Below are 15,642 nucleotides of genomic sequence, written 5' to 3' on the forward strand. Positions count from 1 at the left end.
TGTTCACATGAGTGGAGTGGGTGGGTAGGACAGGAGGTTATTCGTGACTTTTGGTTCTCCAGATTATACCCAGGCGGTAAAACTTTACCAGTGTGTTTACTACTCTGCTGGGGTCCTAGGTTTTTGCCTCCTGGCTGGCAGTGAGCTAAGAGGAGTCAGGTTTCAGGGAATGCAGCACCTCCAGTGTTCAAGGCCATTTTGCTATGTATATGCATGGTGTGTGTGTGTGTGTGTTTCCCCAGAAGCACATCTCCTTCTATTTCTTTTGGGAGCTTGACACCCTAGAGCCAGAGCTTTGTGGCTAACGAGTGCTTTGAGAAGATGACATTCCTGAGCTCTCTTTCACTGCCCCCCTGTTTTCCTGCCTCGGGCTAATAGCCCATCCTGGGGATCTGTGTGCTTCTTAACACCGTTTTCCCTCTTTGAAAGAACAAATATCTTCACTGCAGCCTCAGAACGCCAGTGTGAGCTGATTGTAGTAGATGTTTCCATGACACTCATTTATTTCTTCTGCAGATATGACTGTACTGGGGAAGGGGATGAGGAGCGGCCAGGGTAGGGATATTGAGAAATATGAAGACCTTCCAGTGTCCTCACCTGTGTTCCCGTGTGGAATAAGAAGCCTCCCTTCCCCTTTCCTGGAGTCCCCTCCATCCCAAACTCCTAAAGTGCTCTCCAAATCCATCTTGACGTCATTCTGCTGACTGAGATGGGGCTAAGCTCTGAGTAAGGTGGGAAGGGAGGACCTCCCACCTCCCACCTTACTCATGTGCATGAGTATAAAGCCCTTTTTTAGGAAAACAGGGGGAAAGAACTTTCATTGCTCAAAGTTAAGATTAAGTAATGATGAGCAGTGATGACCCGCACTGGGGGGGGGGGGCAGTGTGCCTGCACACGTGTTCCAGAGGGGTCTGTGACACTTGGCAGCTGAGCCAATGACTCATTCTACATCTTAGCGACTTTTAGAGGTCATTTTAGTCATCCCCCTGCCTGCAGGCTGGATGGAGCCTAACTCAACATCACGTTTGCTGGAGGTGGTGTGCGGCTCTGGGGGAAGAGTGTCTGTGTGCGGAAGGGAGCGAGGGTGCGGGAGGCAGCGCATGACCTCTTTGAAAAGATCTCCAGCGAAGGACGTTTCCTAGCTCTCTCAGGCTGCCCTCTCCAAGGCTTCCCCATCCCTGAATCAGCACGGTCCTCCCGGGAACTGGCTTTTTGCTGGCTGGGAACCGGATGTTGGGTCCCTGGGTGGGCGGGGGCTTCATCCCCTCAGACCTGATCGGGGTAATTGAGACATATCAGGGTCCCGTTGGAAGCTACCATTTCCCTCACCAGAAACTTGCCATGCAGTGTGAGCAGAGAACAGAACTGAGCGGAGACGCTACAACGCTTTCTCCCCGGCAATGCGCATGATTCTGCGGCTCTGTGCTCGCCACACTTCAACGCACCTTGAAATGGGCTCGCCTGCTTCGCACTGCGACGGGCAGACATCTCAGCCAATCGAAATCTAGACTTGTGGGCAGTGTTCAATAGGCAGGCGGCGGGGGCGGATCCGGAGGCCCGGCCCCGCTAGGCTTCACCGTAGACCTGGCTGCGCTCTGCCTCGGCTGGCAGTGCAGGTGCCGCTGCGCCGGGGTCGGGGAGGCTGCGCGCCGAGCGGAGCGGAGCCGAGGAGGGATGGAGAGCTGGCCGCCCGGGCTGCAGGAGAACCGGCGCAGGGCGTAGGCGGGCCAGAGGCAGGCGAAAGACGGGCGCTCGGGCACAAGAAGTGTGCGGGCGCAGGGGCACTTTGCGATAGGATGAGGCTCTTGGCTGGCGCGCGGTAGTACTATGATTTGGTATGTGGCCACTTTGATAGCAAGTGTGATCAGCACCCGAGGTCTTGAGGCTCAAGGTGAGTTGAAGTGCAGCGTTCCTCCTTTGCCCCTCCCGGCTCTCTCAGCCCCTCGCTCCCGGGCTCGGGTTCCCCGGCGCACCGCGCCTTCCCTCAGGGAGGCTCGGGGTCCGGCCAGGCGCACCCCGGGGCACTGCCGGGGAGGGCCCGGGGGCTGCAGGCTGGAGAAGCCGGGCGGGAACGGGCTCGAGCCTTCCGGGCACTCTGGGAAGGGATGCCTTGGAATCGAGGTTGGCTTCGCCCACCTTGGGCCCTACGTTCACACCGGCGTGCCGAGTCCGTTGCCTCTTGCCCGAGCGGCCGCTCTCCCGAGCTTTGGGGAGCCGGAGGCTCTCCTAACTCTGGCTGCTGCGGAGTTTGCGGGTCCTCGGGCAGGCTGCAGCACGCTCGAGCCCCGTGCAGCGCCACCGCTCCGCGGAGAAGTCCTTGCGGGGAGGCGCGACCCCGAGCCTTGGGACTCTTGGTATTAACGTCTAAGAGATGGGGTTCTCGTCCCTGCAGGCACCCCAAGCTCCACTCGCGCCCCTCCTGCCCACACATCTTGGCAGCTAGAGGTCGGATCCCCCTTGCAGGGGCGGGGAATGCATGGCGCCTGGTGAGAGGAGAGGAATTGATTAAGCCAGCTCGGAGGAGACGAGCGTCCGCTTTTGGCTGGCCCTGGCAGGCGCCTGCGTCTGTTTTAGCCGCATCTGGGCCCAGGCCAGGCAAAAGTTCCCCAGTAGCGCGCCGCAGCCGCAGGGACCCTACGCCACCCTCCCGCGGCTTCCAGGGAGAGCTGGCTAGGGGCGAGGGCGGTGGGGGAGAGGGTCCCCGCTGCTGCATCTCGAAGCGGGAGGAGGATTCTCTTTCCGCTTTCCCAGGTCTGATCTGGGGAAGAGGCAAGAGGGAAGCCAGGGAGTTGGGTGATGGTGCGTGAGCGCGCGGGCTTTTGCTTTGGAGGCGCGCAAAGCGACCTACAAGCCTCCGGGTGGCATCCCCGGCTCTCGGCCCTTGTATGGAAGTAGGAGCGGAGCCTGAGAGGTGCCAGGACTCTGAGCTCACTGCTCTCAGCGCGCAGACACAACCCGGTTGCCGGCAAGTTCACAGAAGCCGGGAAGAGATGGCGGCGGGAGAGAATCGGTCGGTGGGTGGAAGGCAGCGGGGAAGACCCGCCAACCAGAGCACCCACTCACAGGGTCGCTCGAGTGGAAGGGTCGGCAGGAGGCGCCTTTAACGGGGTCTTCACCCTGTCTGGGGGTGCGGACGGGGGGAGTGCTTCGAGAAAGTTTCTGGAATGGAATATGTCTCCTATGCTACTTGGGGCGGGGAGGGGAGGCGGTGTCTGAGAACAGAACCAGCGGAGGGCGGAAAGGAAAGGTGATTTTTGTCAAGAGATTTGTTGATCTGGCTGTTTTAAAAACTCTCCGTTTGTCAAGTAGGAAAACTGAGGCCAGGGTGGCTGCAGAAGCTTATGGAATGGGGGTAGATGTGAGGTGGGTCCGGTGGTGCTTGAGAATCTCTCTGTAGCCTCATCTTCCTCCTCTCCCCCATTTCCTTGCAGTCTTCCAATGCCCTCACCCTCCTCCCCTCCAGTTTTTGGTATGTTCCTGCTATGGGACTGTCCCTGAAAGCAGAAAAGGATGAGCTGGGATCTTTGAATAGAAAAGACAGTGAAGGTAGGCTCTGAAATAGCCTCCAAACCCAAGTCAGGATGGGGGGAATGGACTTCTTTGTAAGTTTAAGTACAGAATAAAGGAAAATAGGTTTAAACTGCAGCAACGCACAGCATGGCAAGGCAGAAGGGAAGCCTTCACAGCATTGAAGGTTGTTGGGGATGAAGGTTATGCCTTCTGTTAGGGGGCAGAGAAGGCTTTCTGTCTGGGACGACTTGACACAGATTCCTGTCTAGAAGCAGAGAGTGACCTTGTTAGTCTTGGGGTCCTTTTTAGCTTCAAGTAGCTCTATGTGTGGTGGTTACAGATCTAGGTCTAGGGTCAGATTACCTGGATTCGAATCCTGGCTCTACCACTTGCTAACCCTCTGACATTGGACAAATTGCTCAACCTCTCTGAATGTCACTTGTGTCAATGGAATGTGGGCTAACTGTGTGAACGTCTAGGGTTTTTTTGGGGGGGTGGGTGGGTGGGAATATTAGTGCTATAAAGAAATGAGTGGCTACCTGTTACATAGTATATGTTCAATAAACATTAACATTACTATTATTTCAGTGGGATTCCAGGCTCCTCAATTTCTTTCCCTTGGGCTATTCAGGGCACCTGGAGCTGGATGTATGTTGGGGGGCAGTTTGTTAGGCTACCTCCAGCAGGACCTGAGACCCCTTCGTGGGCTGACCTTGTCTGGCAGACCCTTTTGTCCCCCTGCCTTCTAGGTGCAGGGTGTGCAAGCCTCAAAGTTGCTTGGAAGTCCTTTGCAAGGTCTGCAAGGCTGGAGTGCTGTCAGAGTCAGAGGCTTATGGAAGGTGCAGAGCCCAGGAGGCAAGCTGCCAATAGCACGTAGCCTCTGGAGGGGGTGGGCGCTTGCTCATGTGAGAAGCACCAGCCAGAGTTCAGATGCTGTTGAGAGCTCAGCTGTTCTTTGACTGGCAGAGGTGACTTCTGGGGAGATCCCTGAATGGGAGGGACTTTGAGATGCCACTCTTAGGATTTGGCTAAGTGGGGGATGCTCCAGCAGAAGAGTGAAAGGGATGGGACCCTCAGGTGGTATGTTGAGTGGCTGTCAAGCCCAGGTGTGGGATGGAGGTAGGGCTGTTTGGGCTCTTCCTATTGACTTTGATCATGTGTATTTGGGAGGTGATTGAGGTCAGTGGACAGGTTGGGAGAGTGGGAGAAGAACTTGGAGTCTGGAAGATGGTGTCTGGCATAGTCTGAGCATCTTAGACGACTGCTGAGCAAGGTGGGAGGAGTTTGCCGCTCTATCAGAGGGCCCCAGGCCCTGCATAGCTGACTTTGGACTCAGAGGGGGACGGAAGTCGGGCCTTTGTACCTGAGGCTGCCTTCTCTGTCTATCACAGATTCTGTGGTTGGACTCTCCCTGACTACGGTGTCCCCAGATCAGAAGGGGTCCTGGCTCAGATCCTGCTGGTAGTTGGACCAGTGCCCTCTTTGCTCTGCTTGGCTTTGGTCCACCTTTCTTCCTTTTTTGGCTAAGATGGGAGGGAGGAGATTTAGACCTGGAGGTTGCTAGCAAGACCCCCAGGACAGTCCTTCAGCTTGGAAGGACTTGACTCAAGAAGTGGTCAGTGGGGGTGTGTGTTTGCGTGTCCCGAGCACATACGAGGGAGGCAGGGGCGTGTCTGTCATTGTACAGCCTGGGGAAGTTGGGGCCAATGTGTTGGGAAGGGCATGGCTGAGGGGCAGTGGGAGGGATCAGCTTTCAGCGTCTGGCCTATGGCCAAGCATGTGACAGTCTTGGAATTGTCGGGTCCCAGACCCTGGTGGTTTCATGTTTATGGCTTTGAGACAGAAACTGGTATCTGATTACCCAGGTTGCAGAGGCTGCCTAGCTGGGAGCTGCTGAACCCCAGCATCCCTCTGTGCTGGTGCCCTGTCCCAGCGAGGGTGCCAGCTCTCAACCGCGGCCCCTCTTTCTCAGCCCTGCTGGGTGCTCCCTTGTTTCCCCACAGCCTTCCAGTTTGCTAGGCCCACGACATTGGGGGTGGGAGGGGAGCCTCAAAGAGGGCTGGGGCTCTCTTCTACCTCCTGTGGTTTTCTCAGGCTGGGGTTCAGGGTCCCCTTCCAGCTGGTTCCTAGCATGAGTGAAGCAGCTTGCCTGTAGTGGAGCTGAATGGGGAGAAAAGAGCCATAACTGGTGAGCACTTGCAGCTGTCTGGAGTGTGTGTGCATGTGTGCCCGTGTCCACATCCATGTGCATGCCGTGTGCACATGTGGGTGCACACACATGTGTCAGTGCCTGTGTGTTTTGTGTGTATGTGTGGAATGTGGCAGTACAGGGGCAGTTAGTGTGTGGGCATGAGGTGGGCGCCCCTCTTCTCTCCGAGTGCTGCAGCACTCAGACGCCACTCAGAACAGACTCCTGGCTTTCCTGTCCCCTTGCTCTGCACTGGAATCTAGGCAGCCCAGAAGTTACCAAAGTGTGAGTCTTCAGCCCAGGAGCTGGATAGAAAGATGCTTGAGAGAAAGCCCAGGGAGAAAGCCCAAGTCGGGGGACAAGGCAGAGCTCAGGGAGGTGCAGGAGATGGTCTGTCTTGCTAGGGTGGGCTAGGGTGGGCTGTGGTCCCAATTGTCCATGAGCCTGGCACATTCCAGGGTGAGATGGGAGGACTCTGGGTTGGACAGACAGCTGATAGCCTCTCCCCACCCTGGGGCACTGCCCGTAGGTGTAAGCCCAGTCTGCTGGAGGCAGCTGACCTATTTTTCTTAGGAATCTTCCTGCTTTTCTGTTCTTTCTTGCGTGAATATGCAGGAGGCTGGGGAGCTGAGATGGGGCCTCCAAGAGGGTTCTGGGGAAAGATTCTGTGTGGGCTAGGGCTGTGAGGGGTCTCAGACTCCTGACTGTCCTTCTGAGAAGGCCCCTTTCAACCCCATCTTCTGTGCCCCCTGCTCCCCCCCGCATGTGCCCGCTGAGACGGCGCTGTGGCACAGACTTGCTCACAAGCACAAACTGTACGAGGTGAGTCACTGTCTTCATTTTCTGGCTTCAGAGTGGGGAATGTTGACGTTTCCTTGGGAGTAAATATGGGACTTAGCTTTCCCACTTAGTTGTTGTGTGGATCTGGCACCTGACCCACAGAGCTTGGCCTCCTGGCAGGCTGCGGTGCCCTCTCTTGGCAGGGCCTCCTGGCCTGCCTCCTCAGGGCAGGCTCCTGGGCACCAGAGTCTGCAGGGCAGGGCTCTGCCAGGTGGGGGCAGAGGGCTGTGGGGGTGGGGGTGTGGCTTTGCTTTTCTGCTGAGGAGCCATTAAAGGAGCAGAGCGGAGATTGAATTACTGACTTCCTTCCTGCCAGTGGCTCATGGGGAAAGGGCTCTTGGAAATAGAATCTAGCCGAGAGCAAATTAAGGTTGCTAATAGCATGGCTGCCTCCCGGGCTGCTGGGGGGAGCCCAGCTGAGAAGGGTCAGGGAAGAGAGACCCCTGCAGAGGGAAGGAGCTGCCTGCCGGCCCCTCCATCCCCAGTACCTTGCTCTTTGTAAGGAGCCCAGACTGGGGACACTGGCCTGAGTGTCCCAGTCTTTTGGCCCTGAGAGGTTTGATGCAGAGTGGGGGCTGGGAGGACCCTGGGGACACTGAGGCGGAGACCCCTGAAAGGTGTCCAGGACGCCGCCTACCCCAACAGCCTTGAGAAGGTGAGCAAGGACACCATCGGTGCCTTGGGCACAGGTCTCTTCTGCATTTCCTATTTCCTGGTGTTCTTTGCTTTGCTTTGGGCCACGGGGAGTCTGTCCTCTGCCTTCTTCAGCCATCCCTCTGGGTGTATGCCTCCCACTTTGTGAGAGCCCTGAGTCTCCCAGCTTCCTGGAATCTCCTGGAGCCTCCTGGCTTCTTAGGGAGGAGGGATTGGGGGACTATTGGGGGCTGTGCCTTTTTTGGACTCAGCAGGGATTATTTTTAGGCTGGCAGATGGAGGTGGCGGTGGCTGTCGCTGGTATTATTAGACAACAGGCCTGTGGTTTAGAAGTCTGGTGCCCAGAGGAGGAGGAGGAAGAGGAGGAGGCTCCAATAAGGACTTGTACTAATGAGCGTCGGCGGCAGCTGGGGCTCACTCTGTGTTCCCCCTTCCCACAGCCGCCAGGCAGACCCAGGCAGGGGCTCCGGAGTCTCAGGAAGAATGACGTTCTCCCCAGAGCCAGTCAGAGGCAGGCCCGCCCTGGGAATCCTGGGCTGCAGAATTTGGACTCTGGAAACGTGTCCAGGCTGTGGGATAGGGGTGGCTGACCTCTGACTCAGTGCTGGAAGGAAGAGAAGGGGTGGTGGGGGAGAGGCCTTGGTCTCCTGGGCCTGGGGTGGGAGAGAGTTGTGTGTTGGAGCTGGGATGAGTAACTGGGTGAGCCACCCAGCTTCCTGAGTGCTCACTGGTAAATTGGAGACGACAGTACTTGTGTTAAAGGGCCGTGGTGGGCGGGAGATTCAGGTTGCAGTCCCAGCACAGGGCCTGCTATGCAGCAGGTGTCTACGGCACGTGAGGTCTCAGCCCTGGCTCCTCAGACCTTCCTTGGTAGGAAGGAACAGTGTCCTGTTCTTGGGGTGCCTTCCCCACCCTGGTTCCTCGCTGGCAGACTAGCTCTAGGATGTGAGTGTTGGACATGGGGCCATGCCAGGCTCCGGATGCCTCAGGGTTCTGTGTCCACGGGTTGGGGTGGGTCCACCAGCAGCCCTGGACTCAGCTGCCCACTGGGTACCACCTGGCCCAGAGAGCAGGAGACTGGTGCCCTATGGGTTTGCCAAAAGGTCAGCCAGACTGCAGGGGCCACCTTATCCTCCCCTGCCCTCCTGCTCTCTCTCTCCTGCCAGAACAGCTCCAAAGAGGGCTGGACAGACCCCCAGGAGGCAGATTTGCTAGGCTCAGGGTACCCCTGTTTCCCACCCTCTCTATAAAAGGATGTGTGAGGCCTGCCTTCTCCCTGTGCCACCGTGTAATCCTCCCTCGAGGGAGGAGGCTGCTGTGAAGGGGGCACTCCACCCTCCCTTCCCCCTCCTCGTCCATCCTACCCTCTTTCTTCACAAGTGATGGGCAGCTGCTGCAGCCTGGGCTGCCAGGGACGTCTCCCCTGCCTGCCCCTTGCAACCTCAGCTCTGTCGCTGTCCTGGTTCTGGGATGCTGTGGTGGTCTGTGTCTCTGTGTCCCTCGTGTCTCTCTCCCAGGGCTAGGCTCTGCCTGTGCCCACTTGCACTGGGGCCTTCTGCAGCCCCCCTCCGGCCCTCCTAGATTTGAGTCTGGTTCCTTCTTATTCGGGTTTATCTATTTCTCCTCCACCAAGCCCCTCTTTCCTCTTCAGTGCCAGCCTGATTGTTGTTATTTTTTCTCACCTCAAGCTTTTCTGGAGAGAGTGTTTTATTAGACATATTTTGGCTCAGAAAGGATCAGGCTTAGAGGGAAGTGCTTGTGTGGAGGGAGTGAGAGAACGATGTGTGTGTGTGTGCGTGTGTGTGTGTGAAGGAGATGAGGGAAAACTGGTAAATATTTTAGGATCTAGAAAACCAAGAGGGCTTGGGCTGAGTGTGGAGGCCAGGCCTGGGCTACCACCTTCTGCTTTCTTTTGGGGAAACTGCCCTTCAAATTGTCTCCTTAACATCTTCAGGAAGAGTCCTCTCTGCAGCTGCCTTGCTTGGACTAAAGGGTCCTTGAGAGAGAGATGTGGGTGGGCCTGGGGCTGGGTGCTCAGCCTTTAGCAGGGCTGGGTGGGGACCTGGAGCATTTGCTAGGGCCTGGAAGGTGTGAAGAGGCTGCTCATTGCCATGCAGTGGGAATGAGGCTGGGCTAGGTGTGAACGAGCAGCTGGCAGCGGGCACTATGGGGACCCGTGTCAATGCAGGCATTGCCGCCTTGAGACCCCCAAAGCCAGTTCTTTAGAGCAAAACCTCCCCCTTAGAGGGCCTCTAACTCCCCTGGATCTCTTCCTCCTGCCTTGACTGGAGGGCCAAAGCCCTGGAAAGGAGCCGCCCTCTATGGCCCACCTTGTCCTCTCCCAGGTAACTGGGCCCCTGGGAAGAACGCCTTCCTTTTCCCCAGGTGCCTGTAGTTTCTTGTCTCATTTCCCCACAGGTCTGCAGACACTCAGGTGTGCACACATGCACACATGTACACACGCATGCGCAGACACACACCGCCTTTCTGCTCGCTCATGGTGCCCACCGTCCACCCATTCTTTTTGGTCCAGCACAGGCCTTTGTGCTAGGGTGCTGGGAGGCAGGCTCAGCCTTCCAGGTGCCCCTCTGGGTGTGGGGCCTGCCTCTGCTGCAGCTGGGTGCTCTCCATGTTTTCCTTGAGGGCTGGGATGCAAACCTAGCTCCAAGTGAGGTAGGGGGTGGGGAGAATCGGGAAACCTGCTGGGGCCTCAGGCAGGTGAGTGTAACACTCTGCTCTGCTCCAAAAATACTCTGTGATCTTAGCTCTTTCTCTAGAAAACAGTGATGTCACCAGGAGCCAATCAGCTTCTGGAAGGGCTGCCTCCTCCTCCCCCTTCCGCAACTTGCAGGAGAGGGGGAGGGGAGAGTGAGACACACAGAGATGACAGACAGACAGACACAGACAGACAGGGAAGCACATGTGTTCAGGGACAGAGCCCCGCACAAAGAGCAGCAGGTAGACCCCTTCCCCTTGCACGAGGCAAGAGAAATCCACGGACCCCTTCTCCCAACACACACTCACACACATACATACAGGCTGCTGGAGACAGAAACAGGCAGGTAGAATCACCCACGGAGAGTGGGAGCTAGAGAGAGAGACGCTGACAGAGACACAGAGACACATGGAGAAGAAGCAGGAGAGAGACAGAGACCGGAGGACAGGGGGACACACACACACACACACACACACACACACACCCCCATTAACACACTAGAAGGAGGTGGAGGGAGACAGACCCAGAGAAGGAGCTGGAGGGAGCCTGGGGGTGGGGCTGGGGGACAGGTGCAGGTGCACACCACACACGTGCACACAGGGACACAGAAAGGTAACAGACACAGGGACATGAGGGAAGGCAGGAGCATACGGGTCAGAGATACAGGGTCGGCCCCAGGCCCTGGGAGCAGCAGAGCCTGGAGCTGCTCTCCACTGTCCTCTCCGTGGGAGGACCCAGCAGCTCCCTGGCTCTGAGCCTCCGGCTGCTGTCCTAGGTGCTGCTGGAGAGAGTGGGGACGTCCATTCTGGGGCTGAGGGGTGGGCACAGAGAAAAGGCTGAGTCCGTGGGGGATTGGTGGGTTGTACCAGGGAAGGCAGGGTGTGAAGTGTCTCCTCCACTGTCCCTGGAGGCATATGGACAAGGTGACCTTGAAGGCCTGGCATGAAAGGGGTGCCTGCTGGAGTGGGGCTGTACCGGACCCAGGAGCCGGTGCTGTGGTGCATGGAAGGTGTGTTCCAGTTTGTGGGTGGGCTGGGCTGTGGGGGGGCCTCCTCCCTGCCTCCTTCCTTGTCAACTCTCCTGCCAGCCAGGATGGGTGTGTCCCGCCCAGTCATCTAGTTTTGGTGTCCTCTGCCAAACATGGGGACCGCCCAGGCTTCCCTCCTCTGTCTCAGCATCCTGTTCTCCTATAGGTGATGATGTCTGGGGCTTCCCAGAGGCTGGTGGATTTGGGGCTGGGGAGTAGGGGGGGCTGCAGACCCCTCCCACTCCTTGTCTTCAGCAGGGCTGGCGCAGCACTATTGGGGGAGGAGGGGCTGGGCCAGCTGGGCCTGTGGGGTTTTCTCTCCGGTGTTGCCATGGGCAGCCTCGGCTTAGCTTGTTGGGGGAATCCCTGCTCCTGCATGGAGCACCCTTGCGTTGCAGTGTATATCAGGCTGGGCTGGGGGTGGGGCGCAGGAGGAGGGCCGGCCCTGCCAGCTCCTACCAGGCTGTAGTAGGAAGTGTCTTGGTTCCATAGGAATGTTTCACGTTCACAGGCAACAATAGCTGGGCTGCAGGTCTCCACAGAGAGGCCTGAGGCCCCTCCACCTGGGTGTCTGTGACTTCCTATCATTGTAGGGGGGTCGTCAGAGGCAGGAAGGGGCATGATTATACCTGCTGGGCTGGCAGGACTGAAGAGAATGGCTTCCCTTTCCCTTCTCCCTCCTTCCCTAGCCCCCAGGATTGTGAGTGCTTGGGCCCCCAGTACAAGGGCAGGTGTGAACAGAGGGGTGAAGAAGGGAGGGGTGCATTTGGGACCCTCTGAGGAGGGCAGGATGGGGGGACATGAGCGAATGGAAGGCAGCTGTGAGGAGTGGGGGGCAGCCCTGTAACACAGACATGTGGCTGCCAGGGCAGGGTCTCTTTGTCACCTGCTTTCAATGTCCCACTTGGCTGTCCCATTAGGCGCCCACGGCCTGCGAGAGGAACCCGAGTTTGTGACTGCAAGAGCTGGCGAGGGTGTGGTCTTGCGATGCGACGTAATCCACCCGGTGACGGGACAGCCCCCACCCTATGTCGTAGAGTGGTTCAAGTTTGGGGTCCCCATCCCTATCTTCATCAAGTTTGGCTACTACCCGCCCCACGTGGACCCTGAGTATGCAGGTAAGCTTTGGGTGTTGGGCTTCCCTTTGTGCTCGCCGCCTTGCGTCTGCCTGGCTCCCAGGGGTCACCAGGAGGTTGTGGGCTCCTCCGCCCTCACCTGTGCTGCTCCTTATTTTTTCCTGACTGCTGTTATCTCTGTTCTTCCAGTCTCTGTCTCTTTCCTTCCATCCTTTGTACTTTAGTAGGCTTTAATTAAACAGTGGGAAGACAGGGAACAGGGGGTGACATAAAGCCCTCCCACACCGCATGGCCTAGGGGTGGGAGAAGCCACATGGGTGAGAGCAAGGACAGCGGGAGAGCAGCTCATGACAGGGAGAAGCTGAGTCAGCACTGCCACCATGCACCGCGTGTGGCTGGGGCGGCAGGGCAGAGTTTGCTCTGTCTGGCTGCGCCCATCCCTCCCCTCTTGGCTCTGAAGCTGGGGCACCTTCCCATGCCTGGGCCCCTGCTGTCTGTGCAGCTGGCGGGCATCTGGTCTCTGCCTCCTCTGCCACACCGTGCTTCCTTATGGCCCCGTCTGGGTCTTGCTTGGCCGTCAGTCCCGCCAGTGATGCTGTTGCCTGGCCTCCAGCTAGGGGGAGGTGGGTGTGGGGGCATGTGCATGCGTGTGTGTGTTTGTGTGTGCACGTGCGTGTGTGTCAGTGAGTGTGTGCTGGGGTTTAGAAGAAGGAAGGAGACAGGTAAGAAGCAGCCCTTTACTTTCTTTTTTTTTTTTTTTTTTGAGAGAGAGTCTCATTATGTCGCTCTGGGTAGAGTTCTGGGGCGTCACAGCTCACAGCAACCTCCAACTCTTGGGCTTAAGTGATTCTCTTGCCACAGCCTCCCAAGTAGCTGGGTCTACAGGTGCCCGCCACAGTGCCTGGCTATTTTTTTTGTTGTAGTTGTCATTGTTGTTTAGCAGGCCTGGGCTGGGATTGAACCCGCCGGCTCCCTACCCACTGAGCTACGGGCGCTGAGCCGGCCACCCTTTACTTTTACCCTCACTCGGAGTCGGAATTGCCTTTCTCTCAGAACGCTTGCATTTCCATTTTGCTTCCTCTCCTGTGCCCGGGTCTCTCGCTGTCTTTTTGGCCATGGTTGGTTTTGACAGTCTGCGTTTTAGGCCGATGGCCAGTGTCAAGACTAGGAGGAAAGCAGAGGAGGGCGTGATAATTGGCTTGGGCTGAAGGGTGGGTAAGGTTGGGGCTGACCCTGAGGGCTGCTCCACCCCACTGCCGGGGAGGAAGGGGCTCCTACTGCGTCTCTGACTACCTTTTTGCTGAGGGAGAGAGAGAGAGAAAGGAGAGAGAGAGAGAGAGAGAACCCTAATGGGGGTGAGCAGGGCATTAAGGAAGGGCGGCTCTGGGCCCCTTTGTCCTGGGCAGCTGGAGCTGCTGGGCTTTGATAGCACATGTTGTTTCTCTGGCACCAGCAGCAGGACTCTAGCTTCAGGGTCCCCAGCCTGCCTTCCCTCTACCTTGCAGGGAAGGATGCTGGGTGAGGCTCTGGGACAGGGATGGTGCTCCAGGGCCCACTGAGGCCCCGACCTCTTTGGTTTGCATCCTCTGTTCTGCTCTCTCTGTTCTGTTTCTTCTTAGCTCTGTATCCATCATGCCTTACCTTTGTCCCAGGAGATCCAGAAAGAATGGCAGTGTCTAAGGAACTGAGGCTGTCCTCAGTGCCAAACACATTGAACTGCTGTTGGTGGCTGGGGCGAGGCCAGCTGGGGAGGGTGAGTGGCTCCCTGGCCAAGGCCTATTGCCTTTTCTTTGCCACCTGCTGCTGGAGGTGTCAGCCGTTATTCTGGGGCGCTGTCATGGGAAATGGTGTGAACGTTTTGATGGGTCTCCTGCCTTTGGCTGAGGTAGGGGTGGGGAGCTGTTGGCCTTGCCCTGATGGCCTCTGAGGTTTTTGCCCACTCTGTTCCCCCAGGCCGGGCCAGTCTCCACGATAAGGCATCCTTGCGGCTGGAGCAGGTTCGCTCCGAGGACCAGGGCTGGTACGAGTGCAAAGTGCTCATGCTGGACCAGCAATATGATACCTTCCACAACGGGAGCTGGGTCCACCTCACTATCAACGGTGCGTATGGGCCATCTCTGAGGACTGTTCTGGGGAAGCCTCTCTCCTGACTGCACCCTGTCCCTTCCCCAAGCCCTTGCTGTGGGCGCCGGAGCCCTGGCCCATGAGCTGTCAGCTGCCAGCTGGTGCTCTCTTGGCTGTCATGGCCTTGGGCTCAGCATGGTTACACGAGAGGGGTGGCTCTGTGCCCTGTGATGCCATCAGGGTCTGTAGAGAGAAGCTGTGTCTTGAAACCAGAAGGGTGGAGGCTTTGGGCAGCAAAATCGGTCCCTGGTGAGATCATGTCCCAGCCTTGGGACGGCCTCGATAGCCAGTGGAACCCCCTCGGTCCCACTATTAGTGTTTTTTCTTAGATTGATGTTGTGGCTTCTTGTTAAGTGTATTCCTTTGAGTAGAGCATGCTGAGGGTCTGTCGTGGGCCAGCCCTGCCCCAGATGATGGGTAGACAATGGTGAGCAAACCCACACACCTGCTCCTGTGGGTTTTCCCAGCTAACGAAGTATGAGGATTCTGGGAGGAGCAATGGTTTTAGTGGCTATCAGCTATTTATAGCTCAGGCTATGTGCAGCTGCTTTTCCAGTGCTAGGTGAGGGCCAGGGGCTGGGCGAGCTTGCTGAATCTCAGGATAGCTGTGAGGGCACCGAAGCTGGGCCCTTGGGGTCTCCCTGGGAGTCCTCACCTGGGCGGTGGCACTCTGGAGGAGCCCAAAGGCTGGAAGAGAAAACACGAAGAAGTGGTCTCTGGAGTGGGAGGGGGGCAGGGTTTTCCATTCTGTTTTGCTTCAGTTTTTTGCCAGACTCTTCTTTACACAGTTGATGACAAAAATGTGTTCAGCCACCACTGTGCTGCAGACACCGTGCTAGTTACTGAGGCTTCCACAGCGTTGGCACCTGCACGTGCCATATACACTTAGGTCCTCCTGGCTCTGATGTCTGAGACTGGAGATGCTGTGGCTGGAGGAGAGAAACTGGTCTCCATCCAGCTTGGAAGGTCTCAACATAGGTCTCCCCTGTGGGGTGGCTCTTCCCTCCTTACCTAGTGGGGCTCCTTCTGGTTTGGGAACCTTCCAAGGTCCTGGGGGAATAGAACCACTGGCCTGTAGGATGAGAGATCTCCAAGATGGTGACCCCACATCCATGTTGGTCCAGGCTGCCTGGCCGGTCCTCCATGTGGGCTGTACTTGGCTCTTGTTTCTATCGGTCACAACAGACTTATTGGAGGTATATTTTAAATCTTGGGTGGGTTGTTCCTACCACCCAGCAAACTTTTGAATCAGCCCCTTTTGATGCCAGCTGTTGTGTGAGCAGGGAATGAAAACTCATCTGAATAGTAACCCAAGCAAAGCGTAATTAGAAAGGTAAATCCGCTGCTCCAAGCTTCTCCGGGTGAACACCAGGCCAGGGGTCCCCACGTTGCTTCCTCTCTCCTGTGCTCTTTCCGAAATGGGGTGAAAGTCTTTAGAGGTGCTGCCTGCTTGCCTTTCACAGCACCCTGGCTGGTTGTTTCAGGAATCTGAGACACCAGGTGTAAA

General features: G+C 57.2%; 1 protein-coding gene across 8 annotated transcripts in view; it reads left to right on the forward strand.

Annotated features, from left to right (window-relative positions):
* Positions 1-1,594: 1,594 nt before the first annotated feature.
* Positions 1,595-15,642, forward strand: part of IGSF9B (immunoglobulin superfamily member 9B) — a 51,723-nt gene continuing 37,675 nt past the window's right edge. For 7 of the 8 annotated variants that reach the window (XR_008380674.1, XR_008380675.1, XR_008380676.1 and 4 more), the window contains exons 1-3: positions 1,595-1,891; positions 11,856-12,053; positions 13,965-14,111. Coding sequence is in view for 5 of the 8 variants with exons in the window: in XM_053594614.1 (XP_053450589.1) it covers positions 1,828-1,891; positions 11,856-12,053; positions 13,965-14,111 (409 nt within the window). In the remaining 3 variants the exon portion in view is untranslated. Of the gene's footprint in view, positions 1,892-6,803; positions 7,194-11,855; positions 12,054-13,964; positions 14,112-15,642 lie in introns of those variants that run through there. The other variant, XM_053594618.1, reaches the window with a different exon arrangement.

The sequence above is a fragment of the Nycticebus coucang genome, chromosome 6, assembly GCF_027406575.1.
Source record: "Nycticebus coucang isolate mNycCou1 chromosome 6, mNycCou1.pri, whole genome shotgun sequence".
Classification (NCBI taxonomy): Eukaryota; Metazoa; Chordata; class Mammalia; order Primates; family Lorisidae; genus Nycticebus; species Nycticebus coucang.